Here is an 18,367-nt window from a genome sequence, read left to right as displayed (position 1 = left end):
GATTTGAAGTGTGGACCATTTAGTGGATAAGGAATTACTTGAGTGATAGCAGCAAGAGGGCTGTGGTCAGTAACTATATGTCTAGCTGGTATTTAGTCATTAGGGGTGTCCTCAAAGGGTCCACCATGGTACCATTGCTCTTCAACATCTCTATCAATGACCTAGATAGTGAGATTTTTCATACACCTTCAGCAAATTTACTGATGGCACTAAGCTGAATGGTGCAGTTGATACAACAGAAGAATGATTTATCCAAAGAAACCTGGATATGCTCAAAAAGTGGGCCTATGAGAAAGTGATGAGGTTCAACAAGGCCAAGTACAATGTGTTAGATGAAAAACTTAACATGAGCCAGCAGTGCTGCCTTGCAGCCCAGAAGGCCGACTGTATCCTGGGCTGCATCAAATGAAGGGTGAAAGCAGGGAGAGGGAGGGGACTGTCCCCCTCTACTCTGCTTTTGTGAAGCCGGTCTGGAGTACTGAAAGGAGTACAAGAAAGGATGCAGAGCTGTTGGAGACGGTCCAGAGGAGGCAACTAAGATGATCAGAGGGCTGCAGCACCTCTCCTATGAAGAAAGGCTGGGAAGTTGTTCTTGCTTAGTTTGGAGAAGAGAAGGCTCTGGGAAGACCTCATTGCATCCTTCTAGTACTTGGAGAAAGCTTATACATAGCAAGGAAAATGACTATAAGAGAGAAGTTCAGGCCGACCAGAAAGTTTGTGGATGCTCCTCCCTGCAGGTGCTCAAGGCCAGGTTGGATGGGGTCCCAGGCAGCCCAAACTGGTGAGTGACAACCCAGGAAGTTGAAACTGGATGATCTTTAAGTTTCTTTCCAACCCAATCCATGATTCTTCATGATAATTCACACGGAAGAATTCTGTTTTGTTATAAATAAATTATCTCCAGTGTAATGAGAAGATTTAGTTTGAATATATGTGTTATTAAAAATAGCATATAAAATACGTGAAAATTATTATTTTTTTTTTAACTCAACATTTGCACCTCATTAGAATATGTAGGCACATGTATATGTACTGATTTTATCATATTGTTTCCTTTTATATGTATCCAAAGATTAAATGTATTAGTTATGATTAAAAGTATTATTCTACAGGAACAGTAAGATACAAAAACTCAAGTGCTTTCTTGAATTATATTTCATGATATTATGATAGGTTTAATAATTTCACAAATATCTTTTACAAAGCACATAACAGCTACTGTACAGAAGTGCTAGATACTCTGTTACATATAATATTTTAAGGGCAAAAAATACTGTAAATATATACTCAAATACGTATACATGTATATATATGTATATACACATATATAAGTGTATACATATGTATATATCCATTGTCTTCATTAAGTGTATGGTTCTAGTTCAATCATTTTTTACACTCTCCTGAAGTACCCATTAAGTAGTAAGGATATCTCAATTACCTGCTCATACCTACGTTTGAATTTACCACAAAGATAGTTGTTGCATATCCATAAAAGTGGTACATGGCTGTCAAATGGAGAACCATTCCATTAAGGACAGTCCCACCAAATGTTTCATAAAAGATCATTTCTTTCAGAATATATTTTTCTCCTGGTAGACTTGAAATAATGAAAAATCGTCTCAGTGAATGCAAGTAAAGACAACAAACAGGTCATGTTGTGTGGCTGTAGAACAAACTGAAGACCCTCCATGCAAGATCATCCTCATGCTGCTTCCATTTCAAGGGGATGGGATGCAGCGATAGTGTTTCAGGATAGTCAGTTTTTATTTACTTTCTGCCAAGATCTCTGAACATTGCCTTTTTGGCATTTGTTCATACGGGCTTAATAGATACATTGCATTGAAGACATTTTAGTGTTGGAGAAGCTATACTGAAGTAAGGCATTCTGGGGAAGATAGAAATCAGCAAGTTCACAGGACAAATACTTATTTGATTGAAATGTTTTATAAATTAACCACTTTTTTCTTCCCTGTTTTTCTTTGGTTCTGCTGACATTATGTAACTGCTGTTTTTTTAGGTTGTCATTATGGGAAGTTTACAGTTTGAGGAGCTTAGAGTGAATTATAAATATGAGTCAATAGAATTAATGTTGCAAAGAGAAGCTGCAGCCATGCTTGGCAAATACACTTTAAGGATGTGAAGTAATCCTTCTATCCTATCACAAAGCAGGGTGATGGAAGAATTCTGATGCCCACCTTGATGAAACTTTTAGTAAAACTACAACCAATTCCCAAATATGTTTTTGAGTTTTCTTTTAGCATACACTCCTTTTGTTTTTACTCCCTCATTTGGCAGTCCTTATCTAATGTGAAGCCTGGAAAAATGGTGGCTGCTCCTTTTTCTCCAAAACATTGTAATTAAGAACTAGCAGATTCCTCTTGGGGACAGAATGGTGATTGCCTGCTGACTAAATGTGGGCATTTAGAAAACCATGAGAGGATTCCCAGGGCCAACATCTGGGACTAAGTAGATGCTGGAAGGAGAGTCCACCATTGCCCTCTCATGTTTAGACCTTTGAGTTTTCAAAATGGTGTTCATTGGCATCTCCACCCAGTGCCAAATCACACCAATGAATGTTTCTCGGTGCTTTCAAAGCATCCTGAAATAGAACCATGTCTGCAGAGAGAAGGACCAGTTGGTCAATTTTAGGAAGAATGAGACCAAGAATGACAGTAAGTCTAGAAAGTAGCTTTTGAAAGGAAAGTTGGAATGAACTGGTTTTGTTTAGTCTAAATAAGTCAGAAAGGGAATGCAAATTATTGCTCTAAAAACAAAGATAGCAAACAGTCCTCACAGAAGTGAGGGACTTAAAATTGTTGGACAGATTTACATTAGATCTTAGGAAAAGCAACTTTAAGACATTATAATAAACTTGTCTAAGCATCCAGAATCCTTTCTTAATGGCAATGTGTCAACCACTTATGTTCTGCTTACTAAAGAATTATTCAGGAATCAGAGCATATCACACAAGCTGATTATCCTTGCTGTTTTAAAGGGTAACATCCAGTTAGATCTCTTCAATTTCAAGAAATGCCCGACAGTTTATATGGACATAATGTCCTCCAGTTATTGTGACTACCTATAAAAGATTGCAAGCATGAGGAAGTGTCACTGAACACTAGAAACTACATATATCTCTTTTTCTAGACTGGACTACAATCAGGATGAATTACTGTGCAGCTTTGAACTACAGATGCAGACAGCTGCAAAACTGTCTGTTTTCATGCAAATTAGATGTTACTATACACTACCAGTTTTGCAAGTTGCCATCAAAACCTTTTTCAGCTCCAGGAAGCTTGGATACTCTGCAAGTAATTAGTACCCATATTATCCTGTGCAAGCTATCTACAAAATTCACTGCATAGTAACTTCTTTAAGATATCATCTTGTAGAAAATATTGTATCATACAGCCTAAAAATAATCATTTATTTCCTTTGAATTACCCTTAAATTCATTTATATTTATGATATACATCGAAAAGAAGACAAAGACTAGGAAATGCAATCTAAAAAAAGCCAGGCAACAAGAATCCCCATTCATTGCACGAACAGATATTATAAAATGATCTCATCTAAATGCAACAATTTACAGTTGCTTACCAAAAGCAATTTCTCCCCACCAGCAGCATTTAACCAAACAAATTTACCTTTGCAAGACTGGCAACATTTTGTAGAATAGCATGAGGACTCTTTAATGCTTTTAGAACTTCCAAGATATAGAAAGAAAAAAAAACACAAAAACAAAACAAAACAAACAAAAAAAAACCCTAAACCAATAGAGAAATGGAATGAAAGGAAAATTAAAGACAGCCACCCAGTCAACTCCTACACATTTGAAAAAAAAAAATCAGATATATTCTCAAATGCTTTAGGTCAGAATTTCTGGCAGTAGAATGATTACACGTGGGCAGATCTGCAGTTTCTATCATCATTATGTGGCCTGCAAACAGATTTTTGCATAACAAAAAAGAAGAGACTACAGTCTAATGAATGCACTCATTAACTCTAATGGCTTTAGCTAGAGATGGAGGGGGAGAGGGACCTTAGAAAAGAAAAAAAATCAGCTCAGCTCATCCCCAGATACTGCTTCACTTTGAATTTAGAAAATAAATGGAAATGTTTACAAAAGAGAGGGTGGGGAATCTATTTTTGTTGTATACATGTTTCTCTTAGCATTTTGTCTAATGTTAGAAGCAGTGCTTGAGAAATGTGTGCTCAATATTCCAGGTAGCTTCACACAGATTCTGAAGATCCTAAAGCTATATTTCCCAGGTCACTGTTATTGACTCACACCATTTTGGTGATCACAATTTGTCTAGAACCGATAACATGAAAGTTGGTTTTGGTACAATGACTTATTTAAAAGAAGAAAACAGGAGAATTTAGGTCATCTGGCTCTGCAATTAATGCATTATGTCATGAAGAAATTTGTGTGCACTTTGGGAAAGATCAGCTTAAATATCCACATTTTCATTTTATTATGTATGATAATTTCTTAGACAATCCAAATAAATTCTTAATAACACACACCCTGCAAGGAGAATGGTTTCACATTTCAATATGTCAAGAGGATTACTCTAAATCTTTCCCCATAATATTTTTTGAGGAATACATCTACAGTCCTTCTTTTCACAACAAAATAAATGAAAGAAAGCAGTACTGTCTTTATTTAGAGTAGCTTTGAAAGAACAGGGAACTAAAAAAAAAAAACAAAACAAAACAGAAAGGATAAATAAACATTTCTAGTACAGAGGAAAAAAAAAAGTATTTTAATTTAAAATAACTGTGTAAGAAGTTATCTAGCTCTAATGAGATTTTTTTCCTCCATTTCTTTCACCCTGTGCATGAAAATATGCTTCTCTGGATAGGCTATTTCAGTTCTTTAGAATAGGAATCCTGGACTCTACTGGACATGAGCCCCTTCACACTCCTGAATACCCCAACTGCATCATTGGAGTAAGCTGTGTCTCCAATAAAGCACACTGTTAATCCCAATCAATTTATTTTCTTTGTTGATGCTTAAACAGCAACTGTGCAGAGAGAAAATGATGACAAGAAAATAATTAAGGCAAAATGATATGAACAGCTGAAGAAACTGTGAGGGAGGAGCAGTGTTTTAATTTTCTTTGCATCCATTCTTCTTATCCATTGGGTTTTTATGTAATCCGCATTCCCAGGCATGTAAAATAAAATACAAAAGTACATACAGGAGTTCACTGCCCTCCCTTTGTCAAGCAAAGGTTGTTGACATCAGATGGATATCTGCATCACTTGTTCTCTAACATCCCCTCGAGTCACCAATCTGTTCCAATTCCTTACACTCTTTCCTTGAGGAACGTTATTCTAGTGTTTAACTGAGTCTCCTTCCAGGTTAAGTCACGAATGCTTAATCAAGATGAGCAACAGATTACTATCTTTCTGCTGCAGTTTCTTATATACTTGAACACAGTTATGACATCTCTCTCCAGGAGTTGTCTTTAGTTCTTTAGTCTTCGAACCTACAGCTAATTGAATCAATCCTGCTCACTACACCACCTTCACACTTCTTGGCTGACATCTTACCCCTATTGCTTCTGTCAGTTATGCTAACCATATTCCTTATTTTCCCAACTGTGAAGTTCGATACCAAAAGCTGTCCTAGTTTTGTCTTTGGTAACTTTCTCCCTGCAGACTGACACTTCCTTTATTCATTCCTCTCACAAATGAAATGGTTACAGAACCAGTCATTGTTATTCCTACTGTCCTTTGTTTGTTGTGTCATACCTTTTTTCATTTTATCACTGTCTTACTCATGTTTTTCATTCATGATGGTCCTTGATTATCGGACCTTGCTCCTGCTTTGCATGTATTTCCATCTCTGACATGGTCACTCTTATGTTACTGTATTTACTGCCCTGTCACTGGATTGCACTAAATGTATTCTGTTTGCACAAAGTGCTTTTTAATTCTTCAGTTCTTTAGATCTTCCTTCCAGCTGATGCCATCTTGAAATTCAGGCTTAGTGAAGTCTATTATTTTTCTTTTCCTCTTTTAAAAGTCGTAAACGCTAATTTTCATGGCTGTTCTCACCCAATTTTCTTTCTGTGTTAACCTTCTCAATCTGTCTCTATCCACCTTATAGTTAAACAGAGGAGACTCCTACTTGTTTTACTAGATATAACCCATATCCAAACAGTGTTGTCTGTGCTTGAAAAGAACTTGATAAATGAGCTACTACTACTCTTCAGTGTCATCAGGCCCTGTGATTTGAAGAATGCTCTGGTGGCTGCTCACAAAAAGCTCTCTCTGCATTTCCTTCCAGATTTGATAGTTTTAAGCGAACATATATCACAGGAGGGACCATATCTTTGTCACTGGTAAACTAATTGAGATTATTCAGTCTGGAGAGGAGGAGGCTCAGGGGATACCTAATCTCTCTCTACTATTCCCTGAAAAAGGAGGCTGTGGTGAGGTGGGGTTTGGTGTCTTCTCTCAGGTAACAGTGACAGGATGAGAGGGAATGGTCTCACGTTGCACCACAGAAGATTCAGAATGGATATTAGAAAAAAAATATTCTCAGAAAGAGTAGTAATGCATTGGAACAGTCTACCCAAGGGGTGAGCGGAGTCACTGTTCCCAGATTTTGAGAAATGGAGATGTGGCACTGAAAGACATGGTTTAGTGGGCATGGTGGGGATCAGTTAATAGTTGGACTTAGTGATCTTGCAGGTCTTTTCCTCAGTAATTCTATAACTCTATAACCAGTAATCAGTGGCCCTAATTCCTTCAATGTTCTGCATCTCTGAACACATGAATGAAATTCTGATTTATGAGGCTACAAATCTTCTTTATTTCCTTCTCCTACTTTTCCTGAAACCATTATGTCTTGTTTATATTATCCATTCATTTATGTTTGCCTAATGGTCTGTTCTGAGCAATTATTGATACATATGGATCTTATCATAAAAGCTGTCTATGTTCTCTCATTTAACTTAAGCCGGTAGCATTTCTGTCTCTTTGTCCTGTTTACAGTGAAGTGCAACTCTATTCATGTGCTTGTTCTGTAAAAGGTATTCTCAGTATGGGAGAACCTCTTGAAGTGGCCTGGCTCTCCTAATAGAGTCCCATATTATTTGCAAAGGCAAATGTGGAAAAATGAAGGGATGATCCCAAATCTCAAATTACATCTTTCTGTATTGCACATAAAGATGGCTGCTGGTCCTTCTAATGTGCTGTGATGGCAATGATATAAGTTGGGTTCAAAAACAGCAACTGCATTTGCTTCTGTGGCAAAAGCAATGGTTTAACTATTACATGTCTTCAAGGAAAGTTACTGTGTAGTCATTTGAAGAGAAAAGAGAGATTAGAGTCAAATGCTCCATTTCCAACTGCAAGCACATGCTCATTCTGTAAAAGGGTGTAAGTGAAAAGCACCGGGGCTCAGTAAATCAGGAGAGGACTGGAAAGCAATGTGCCCAAGCAAGGAAAAGAAAAAATTAAGTCTTTCTGTGGAAAAGTTGAAAAGAGTTATGCAATTTGAAGCTTTTATTTCTATGTTTTTAGTAACTTAAAGTTTTAGAATTATGTCTCTGCTATAAATCTTCTTAGAGGAGAAAACTGTTCATAAAGTAAGACTCTAAATTTTATAGCACTTTGTTGGATTAGGTCTACAAAACTATCCATCTGAAAAGTAGTAAAGAAATTAATTACAGGAAAACAGTTTCTTTTTAAGCTTTTTATGAGACAAGTCATAAAGTTCTGGTACTGACAGCACAGCTCTATGTCTGTTAAATTCTAGTCAGTATTACTATAATTTTGTAAACCTTCAGAAAATTGTTCACTTTTTGCATTCATAAAACTTGTTGGATTTTGTGAGGTTGGATAATATTGCTTAAAATATTGCCAAAGGTTAAGATGAATGTTTCAAAGCAAAAGTAAAATCATTTATAAATGTAAAAAACCTGCAGATTTTATCACAAAATAATTCAAAAATGGCAGTAAATCTTTGACCACACAGGGTTCTGAAGGCAGGTGGGGAGCATTTGCCCATAGTGAACTTCTTGAATTCGTTTGGCATAATTACCTCTTATGTTCATTCCTAATTGGATCTAAGCTTAAAGGTAAATTTTCCAAATGCTGTATTCAGGCTCAAAATTAGTGTTCAACTTTCTCCTTTCATGAATGCATACTCTTTTTTGCTGAAGAAATCAGTATATTTGAAATCTGGAGCATATTTAACAGTCTCTTCATTTTCCTCTCACACTGGATATTATTTTTGCTACTGGTGAAAGTGCTACTTATTGACATTGCAGCTGCACTTGTAAGATGTAGTCAAGGGTCCAGGCTTCATGGTAAAAGTGTCTTGTGCAGAAAGAGTCACTGTGTGACTTCTGCAATGTGTAATGACAACTCAGTCCCTGTGTAGAGAACAGGGGATGCGCTGGGGACCAGGTGACTGCAGCAGATTTCCTGCATGCACTTGAATACAGGAGCAAAGTTTAAACCAGAAAGCAGGTGATCAAAATAGAACAACAGAAACATACAGCTAAAGGTCACCTACATCAGTTACTCTATGACTAGCTTAAAATAGTGAGAGCTACTTTGAACAACTCATGAAGTTTTAAAGTAAGATAAATTAAGATGTTTTTATCCCCCAGTTATTTGACCTTTAGGATTTAAAGGTGCTCTCTACAATTATTAACATCAGTGACTTTCTAGAGGAAAAACAAAAAGTCTGAGAATACTCTGTAATTCTGTAAGACCTGGGGCTTTTGAAAAGCTGAAATATCATGCTCATGATAAAGGAGTAGGAATTTGGAACGCTCTGATGAGATATGCATATTTTAGTAGAGTTGAGTGAAACTTAATAAATTCAATACTTCCAGGGAAATCCATTATGAAGCCAGAGAGAGGGGAATTATCTTGAGACGTTTGTGACATTTTGTTTTATTTGTGCCTTCAGTCACTTCTGCTAACTACTTGTGGTCGGTGTGTTGCAAGCTCTGATAGGCTAACCAAACAGGATTAAAATTATGTGTGCCGTGCAAGTCTACAATACTCCAGCCACCATCAACCAAGAAATAGAAGCAACGCATGACATCTGCTTAGTGCTCTGCCCAACTTCATTAGTCATGTCTGCAGAGAGGATTTATTGCTTCAGATGCAATGCCATGCTATCACAGCAGCTGAGCTATGAACTGGTCTTTCTGCTTGAGCAGTGTCAGCTCATTCAAAATTTGCTTCTAGCTCTTTGTGTCGTGCCTCAGTGCACATTAGAGGCATGGTGTGCAACACAGAGCTGCCTTTCACTGCCTGCCAGCACTGTCAGAGATCCTGTCCTCAACGCTGTCCCCTTGCAGGTAGGAGAAGCATCATCCCAGTGTCAGTAAAACACCAAATCCAAGATTTTTCTTCCCAGAGCTCACGTGAACCTTATGTGATGCAGAGCTGTGTCTATATATAGCAGATTTGGGGACATGTGATTTGTAATGTTGTTGGAATTATGTGAAGGATGAATAATATCTCAGTAGAAGGTGCCAGTTACAAGCAAACACAAGGAAAAGGAAAAACTGAATCTTAGAAATGTTATTCCTTTCAGTATCTAAAGGGCTATAAGAAAGAAAGAGAAAGACTCTTAAGCAGGGCCTGTTGTGATAGAACAAAGGGAAATGGTTTTCAGCTAAAAGAGGGGAGATTTAAATTGAATAACAAGTAAACATTTTTTACAACAAGGGTGGTGAGGCACTGGCACAGAGTGCCCAGAGAGCTGGTGGACGCCCCATCCTTGGAGACACTCAAGGTCAGGCTGGACAGAGCTCTGAGCACCTGATGGAGCTGTAAGAGTCCCTGTTCCTTGCAGGGCAGTTGGACTAGATAGACTTTAAAAGTCCTTTCCTGAAATGATTCTTTGGTTCCACTGCAGGTGCATTACTAAACTGCAGTCCGAGTCACAGGTGTGAGCATGTGCTCTCAGGATCCTAATTTTGTTTCTGAGAAAGCCCTTTTCTTACTCCGTTGAATAGTCAATGCTGTCTATGTTTACCCCTGCAGTGATGGCTGGGCAGACAGGTACGATGTGACAGACGGGTATCAGCGTGAAGCTGTTGGTGGAATAACAATCAAGCTCCAGTCTCCTGATGTTAAATGGTTTGATGATTACTACTTGGAGCTTCGTCCAGAAACCAATCACCGAAATCCATGGTTTCAGGAATTTTGGCAGCACAGGTTCCAGTGCCGTCTGGAAGGGTTTCCTCAAGAGAATCCTAAATACAACAAGACTTGCACAAGTAAGTGAAGTTATTTCTGTTGCTGCATAAACCAGTGTGACTGAAGGTGTGCTGAACAGCTCGTGTTGAGCTGATACAACCTGGTCTAATGGAATAGCAGTTGAAATAAGAGCTGGAATTGCAACCCTTGGTCTTTCCAGAGTGACAACAGCTACAATTTTAAAAGTACTCAGCTCTCTAAAGAAACAAATCGATAGTACCACAGCACCTAACTACTCAGTATTTGAAAAACTTGGTGCTCCTCTACTCTTCTAGGCATCTAACTATTTTCAAAAATATTGTCGTCTAGTATTCAGTGCTTCTTTTATGAAACAGGGTTAATCATGCTTTCTTATCTCAGAATCAGAGAGTCTATTTATTAAAAAATTATCTGAAGTACAGATGATAATGATAAAGATTCTTTTACTATTTCAGATAGAAGTCTATTTGATTTGAAAGATTTCATTTGGATTTCTTTCAGTTGTGAGTCATTTTAGAAAATGCCATTTTGACAAAGCTGATATTTTTCATGAAATTGAACTGATTTTAGCAAAAACTGCCACAACATTTTGTCATTTTTGCAAAACAGCAGCAACTTTTTTTCTTCCAGAAAGATGTGATGCCTATGTAAAGATTTTTGTTTTTCTTCTGCTAATTATTCTTTGTCTTATGAGATTCCTTTCAGTACTAAGACAATGCTCCATCGCATTGTTTTCTTGAAGGGCATAAACATTTTAGTTTTGGTTGAAACATCCTTCATCCTTTATTTGCATGAAATCCATGAACTACAATTGAAGTTTAAGATACTCTTTTCAGGGCTGATACCAATTTGAGGTATTGTGCATTGTTGTCCTACAGCATGGAGAAAATCAGTGCAAGCCTTAAAAGCAGATACTGTGAGTATATTCACCAAAGTGCATATGTAACATCAATTTTCTCCATGCGTGTTCAGATGCACAAATACTCTCATGCCTTTCCCATACCCTAAGATGATGGCAATGACTGCAAACCAACGTCTGTGAAAGGAAATCTATATCATAGTCCTTGCTCACTTTCTCATTATTTGAATTTTTGAAATGGTTTCAAACAATTTGAAAAAGAAGGAAGTGAAAGAGGAGACCTAATGGCCAGCTGTCCTGATGGTGAGTCGGAGATGTAGCATTAAAGCTCTTCAGACGCAGTAAGGCATTAACCTGAATCTCTTTCGCCAAGTTAAACATAAAGGACAGATGTCAGGCTTTTCTTCAGATTTCCAACAGATTTGCTCTCACTGGAAAATGGTTTTGGGATTGGATATCTTTGACAGAGAGAACAAGACCCCTTGATGGGCACCCTGGGATGATCCCATGCTGGGCATCAGTGCAACCACATCTCTAAGCCCCAAGGGACATTCCCTCCTAAAAATGTCAAATTTCCACACACCTGTGAGACCAAGAAATGGCTTTTGGGGATTAAAGTTTTTAGCTTTATACAAGAAAGAAATCACACCTAAGTCCCCTTTACGGTTTATAAACCTTTTGATTTGTACAAGATTGCAGAGGAAGTTTGCAGCTGAGGTGGAAATTGAATCTAGAAATCTCAAAATCTCACTGTATGCCTTTAACATTCAATTGACCTTCTTCTAGCATCTTTTTCTGCTAACCTTCCAACACAGCCCAACACAGACTGTATTTGCTCTATTGACAGGTACTGCATATTGAGCAGTGAACTTCATTGATTTCTCCACAATAACGTAGATCTCTTTCCTGAGATGTCAGTACAGTAGATGTGAGCAGATATAAGTTCATAAAAATCTGTTTTCTATCAGTGTTCTCCATCAGCAGTGACATTTCAACTAGATTTTTCAGTGTATCCTCTTTTTTTTTTTTAACTTACTTTCTACAAGCATTGGGAAAATCTAATTTCTGGATTATATGAAAGATTGGTCAGTGTGAAACATGGGTGCCTACAGTCTTTTATAGGGACTAAAATAAAATTAATCCCTGCAAAAAAATTATCATAGGATAAAATACAATTCACCATTGGAAAAACAAACAAACAAATAAATAAATAAATAGGGGTCCAGAAAGATATTATTGTAAACATGAAGTCTTTCAGTTGTGGGTATGAGGCAATGTAGTCACAGACCTTAAGTAGCACATTTGGAAAAGCACTCATCACAGAAGGGTTTCACACAAAGAAATCTTAAATGAGCTACAGCTTAAGTAGGTTCCTAAACTCAAGGAATTTCAAACACACAAAGAAACGCATAAGAATCACGATCTGCTGAACTGTAAATCAAGGATGGAGAAAAAAACTAATCTTCCAAATATATTGTTCTAATTATTTTTCCTTCAGCTTTATTGTCATATTCATTGGTAGGCCATGATAGCTATAGTAAAAGAACAAAAAATGGTTTAGAATAGCTTTAATTCTTTCTTGTTGCTGCAGGGCAGAAAATGTTAATTCATTTGTGTATTTCACCAGATTAAGGACACTGTTCCACAGCAATGTGTCTTCTCATTAAAACTGTACAGGATTTTCACAAAGAAAACCCTTAGTCATCACATTACTCAGTTTTATAGTTGTGGTTGTGGTCTAGGTACATCAAAATTCTGAAAAGGAAATTCAGTGACTGTGGTGGTTTAACAATTGATGTATGTCTAAGATCTATCACTCTGCTCTCTCACTTTTCCTCCTCAGAAGGACAAGGTGAGAAAAAAAATGTAGAAAACTCATGTGGCTTGAGACAAGGACAGGGAGATTGCTCATCAGTTACCGTCATGGATGGCACGGGATTATGGGCAATGGGGGCTGCTCTCAGTCCATAATATGTCATCTCTGAGGCTCCTCCATGGTCACCCTTCTCCACATGGCTCCCTCCCACAGGACACCATCATTCCACAACTGATCCCACATGCAGCTCTCTCAGCACTTCTCCATCATGGCTCCATCCCATGAAGCCTACCCTTCAGGCTCTGCTCCAGCACAGTCCCGTGGGTGGCAGTTCTTCCAGCCTTCCTGACCCACCATGGGTCACCTCTCCAGGTACTACGGCTCTGGCCCAGGGCTGCTCCTGTGGGGGTATCCACAGGAGGGCTGTGCCTCCTCCAGGCTTCATCTGCTGCTGCACAGTGGGCTCTTCCATGGCTGTGCATGGAGATTTGCTCCATTTGGGGCTCATGGCTGCAGGGAGACATCTTGCTCCTCTGTGGGCCTCTCTGTGCCTGGAGCACCTCCTACCCTCTTCCTGCACTGCTTCTGGGGGCTGCAGAGTGCCTAACTTTAACCACATTGAGTCTGGAATTCCCTCACTTCAGGATTCATAAGTGTAATGACAACATTTGCCCTCTGTGGTCACTAGTATTTTGTAGACTATCCTGAGAACTCCTGAGTGACAATGTGTATGTATGTTGCTTCAGATTTATCCTGATAAGAAAACAGAACTGCACCCTTCATTTTACTTTGGTAAATACATTCTCTTCTCCAACAGTTGCATACAAAATCCAGACATACAGACAAAACAAAACAAAAATAAGGTAAAGGGATTTCCCAAGATCCCAATTAAAGATACTGAGCTTATTGAAAAATGCTTACTACTACTTGAGATAATGATAAAATTAAAAACATAGGGCTGATTGGTGTTGATAGATGAGGCCATTATCAAATGAAGTCTATTGTGACAGGAGAAGGGGAAAAGATTTCCAAATGAAAGAGGGGAGCTTTAAATTGGATACAAGAAAGTTTATTAGAATAGAGTTGGTGAAGCACTAGAAGAGCTTTCTCAGAGATCTGTTGGCTGCCTGTCCCTGTAGGCATTCAAGGTCAGGCTGGATTGGACTCTGAGCCTCTAAAGCCCCGAATCTAGCTGTAGATGTCCCTGCTCGTTGCAGGGGTGTTGGACTAGATGATCTTTAAACATCTCTTCCAGCTCAGATGATTCTATGACTATGAGTCCATGAGTGTTAAAAGCAAAAATCATTACCTTGGTGGGAAAAAAAATAATAATTATTCTCCATCTACTGGCTCTAATAACATGAAAAATAAGCAAGTGTTAACAATATAAGCAACTTAGTTAAACAGTAAGAAAATAAGTACAGGTATGAAATGAATAGACAGTTTATAAAGGTATGAAAAACAAGACTAAAATTACCCAAATAATAAAATACAAAAAATAAATTAAAAAGTAAATAAATAAATAATGAGAAATCAAAACCATTTGTTATTCACTCATTTTTCTCAAGTTCTAAAAGATCTCCATCCCTTCACATACACTTAGTTCACACTGAGGAGAAAATTCAAGCATGCATGTCATGCATCAAGTCAAGCATGCTTTTCATTTGCAGATTTGAACAAACTTAATCCAAATGGCCATCACTGCTGTTGCTAAGTACATTGATTTTCTGCCTAGTTAGAGTACTACAGAAAGAGAGAAGTTTGCAGGTTTATCTGACTTGAGTTTCCATGTAATCATTTCCATGCCACAGGAGAGATGCAACAAGCCACCTCCAGACCACAAGAGTCAGAGTGAAGAGTGTAAAATGCATCTTGAACAGGAGACGTGTAATGGCCTCTGAACACCAGGCATTTTACAAGAATTGAATTTGGCTTCCCCTCTGACATGAGTCAGATTTTTTTTTATTATCTCATACCACAATTCAGTGAAGGTCGTGAATAAGTGTGCAACTTGAACCAGATGAGTAACACTACTTGATCATTTTCAGGTCAAAGAAGGTTAATCCAGTGCCTTGCTATCAATTGCCCTTGCACCTTTAAAGATTAGGTGTGTATATGTTTGCTTGCTCACAGGCAAGTCTGTTCATCAGAAATCAAATTCTTTTTGCTTCTGGTCCTTTTTGTCCTGGCACATTACGACAAAAAGGAAACCCAGTTCAAAGGAAGTATGTTGTGAAATTCTAGTGGAAAAAGCCAAGTCTTCAAAGTCAGCTGGAGCAAAAATAGATTTATTTCATCTGTTTGTTAAATTAATCCTTTTGCCTTTGCTCCTAAATCACTTTATTTTTCCCATGATACATAAAATCCAGAGGCATAGATGGAACAGAATTTTTAAGTACTACTTCAATATAGATCAAAACCACAATATACAGCCCAAGTATCTCTGAAGATCAATGAAGAGAAAAGAAATAGAGGCTAATGCTGATGAAGCATTGTAACATCAAATTTGACTCACAGAAGGTAAGCCTTCAGAAAGTACTGATAGCTTTGTTTAAAGGCACAATAGAAATGAGAATCTTAAGGAAGGTCGTGGATCCTTTTTGCAGGTTTTTATTTACAGCAGGATCCTGACATTAAATACTGTGGTTTGAAGCAGCAAGGGAGAAAACTCAAAGGGAAGTGATGAAAGATGAATTAAGCATAGTCAGAGATCAACCTCAGATAGGACACAGAGAGCACTAAAAGTGGGGAAAGCTGTTTGTGCCCAGCATGCTAAAGGAGTCAAGGAGTCAGTGTAGGGTTATAAGGAAGAACATACTCAACGTGATGAACAGGGAAAATGAAACTTGTATTAACATCATGAATGGGTCTCAGCAGGCAGTGTTTCCTGTCCTGGTTTAATCATGTGGCTTCTCTGAGATAAAAACACTTTGCTCAGGTGTGCAAAAATTGACAGCAATTAAGAACAGGGTTAAGAGTGAAAGAGCTTATTTGCAGAAAGGGAGATCTGGGATAAATGTGAGAAAACTGTTGTAGCTAAATGTACAGAAAGGCACATAAAGCATAAACACAGAAATTATCAACCTCTTTGCTGAAAATTCATCCAGCTACAGATATTATTAATGATGTCAAAACAACCCATAGAGAAAATCCTGGGGTTTCAGTTCAACAGGAATTTTGTTTAACAAATGGCCTTTTGATGCACCCTGTCAGAGTTTAGGAATCACACCTAACTGCACAGTCTTTGCACTGCAACATGCTAATTAACAATCTACTAGTTAAATTCAAGCTCAAGTGCCAAAATTGGTTTAGTCAAAGCTGAGCAGATAAAAAGGCAATCCCTTGTCAGAGTGGATGGCTTATTTTCCATATTTCAAGGAATATGTCCCATTTGAACCCCATATTTCCCAAACGTGTGACAGTCCCACACTTTTATCTTTAGATTGCAAATAAAAACAAATCAAAATAAATGACTTCAAAATTTATTTATATTTTTTGAAAAGTAATTCAAAGGACATTTTAATTCTCCTGAGTACATCCTGTCTGTCTCTCAGTTTAATATATGATGTGTTGTGTTTGAGCACTGCGTAGCTGAGGGATGGTCCAGACTCATTTTTACAGACCACATCTAAGATCTAGAACTCTAACATCTCTTACTTTTGCCATAATATTGGTTCGGGTCCAGAAAGTTCCAAAGGCAGATCAGCTGCAAGGTCCAGCTCTGAGTTTTCCAGAAGCCTGATACAAGCTGAGCTAAGAGCCTTATGTAGATATGTCACTCCTTTTCTGGCTCACAGAGCAGTGTGGCACTAATGACTGTTACCTGGTCTGTTTTGACTATTTGAAACACTTTTCCTATATGCACTGAACCTGATTTTAAAATCTCTGTTACACAAATTCTGGAATAAATTCAGTATTTCCTCTGTTATTACTGAGTTCCTCAGTAACTCTTCCAAAACCTGAATACAAGCCTGTATCTATTTTTCTTTTACCCCATGCTCCCCATTTTCCTTCTTCCATATTTAGGATCCTTTGATGATACACTATTCTACTGTGGTTGCATCACTTTCATTACCATTCTCACTGATTTTCTGAACCTTGAAAGCTACGTAGAAAATAGTAATACAATTTTATGGGTAATGAATGTAAATAATAATTAGTTATATCCAGATTTTATATCTTTCTTATTAGATGGGTGAATTGGAGTAGTTGTCATCATCTTTTTATCTCAGGAATTCAACTTCTTACATGTATAGAAAATATTTAGGGCATTAAGATGAGCCAGAGGAGGTTCAGGTTAAATATTAGTAAAAAATTCTTCTCAAAAAGACTGGTCTTGTGGTAGAATGGGCTTCCCAGGGAGGTGATGGAGTCACCCTGGAGGTGTTCAGTATGGAGATGTGGCACTGAGGGATGTGGTTAGTGGGCATAGTAGGGATGGGCTGATGGTTGGACTAGGTGATCTTAGAGATCTTCTGCAACCTTAATTATTCTATGCTTTTGTGATTTAAAGCAAGCATGTGTGCAAGTGCAGAAAGTTTTGCTTTTGCTTCAGTAGCTGTTGTGTTTGATTGTAATTTATAATCAAAGAAATTGAATTTTGTAGAAGGTGGAAGAATAATATTGTTACTAAGAAAGCAGTGTGAGGAAATGGAAATCTATTTATTTACTTACCCCGAGGCTAATAATCACTATTACTTTTTTCACTGATTTTTCTGAACTTAGTAATGAAAGCCAAACTTTCATAGGCTCCAAAGAATTCAGGTCAGCCTCCAGTCAGAGCTGTGAGAGCCCTCAATATGCCTTGTTCTTGTAGAATTAAACAGGAGTAGACAACAAAGTTGACCAAGGACTGCATTTTGGACAGTGGATTTGGTCCTTCAGCCCTGCCTGAATCTAAAATTTTGTTGATAATGCTCACATTAACAATAATGGCACCAGCACTGGCTTTCAGTTGCAAAATAAGGAAAATTTGAACTGGTCAAAAACAGTTGGTGAGTGGACTGCACTGAGAGATATTTACTTGTCAAATCTGAAAAATGCCATAGCAGCACGTTGACTCAGTGACCCATAATTTGAAAGAAAGGCATTGAAATGAACCTTTTTTTTTTTTTTTTTTTTTTTTTTTTAATTGCTTTCTCATCTCAATAGCACTAAGGTGTTTTGTTTCAAGTTTACAATTTTTTTTTACATTGTTCATGTGTTGAGGTGTGTTTTTTGCCTCAGCATCAAAATGACATTTCCTCTGTAGCCAAATATCCTATTTTTTCCGTTCCCTAATTTTGTTGATTATTTTACTTTACTATTTTATTTTTACTCTATATATTTATTTTAATTTCATTTAGTTTCAGTATTTAAGTGCTTCCCCTCCCCTTCCCTACCCTCTCCTCCTCTCCCCTGTCCTACTTCTCCTTCTTTTTCTCCTTCTCCTTCTCCTTCTCCTTCTCCTTCTCCTTCTCCTTCTC

The 18,367-nt window shown here is 37.7% G+C and overlaps 1 protein-coding gene across 3 annotated transcripts in view; it reads left to right on the top strand.

Annotated features, from left to right (window-relative positions):
• Positions 1-18,367, top strand: part of GRM5 (glutamate metabotropic receptor 5) — a 234,467-nt gene that overhangs the window by 166,908 nt on the left and 49,192 nt on the right. For all 3 annotated transcript variants that reach the window (XM_042862524.1, XM_042862523.1, XM_042862522.1), the window contains exon 3: positions 10,033-10,268. In XM_042862524.1, the coding sequence (XP_042718458.1) occupies positions 10,033-10,268 (236 nt within the window). The remainder of the gene's footprint in view (positions 1-10,032; positions 10,269-18,367) is intronic.

Source organism: Lagopus leucura, unplaced genomic scaffold (genome assembly GCF_019238085.1).
Source record: "Lagopus leucura isolate 7727_CA_CO unplaced genomic scaffold, USGS_WTPT01 Super-Scaffold_702, whole genome shotgun sequence".
Taxonomy (NCBI): Eukaryota; Metazoa; Chordata; class Aves; order Galliformes; family Phasianidae; genus Lagopus; species Lagopus leucura.
The sequence above is the reverse complement of the archived record's forward strand: the minus strand, read 5'-3'. Positions and strand labels throughout refer to the sequence as shown.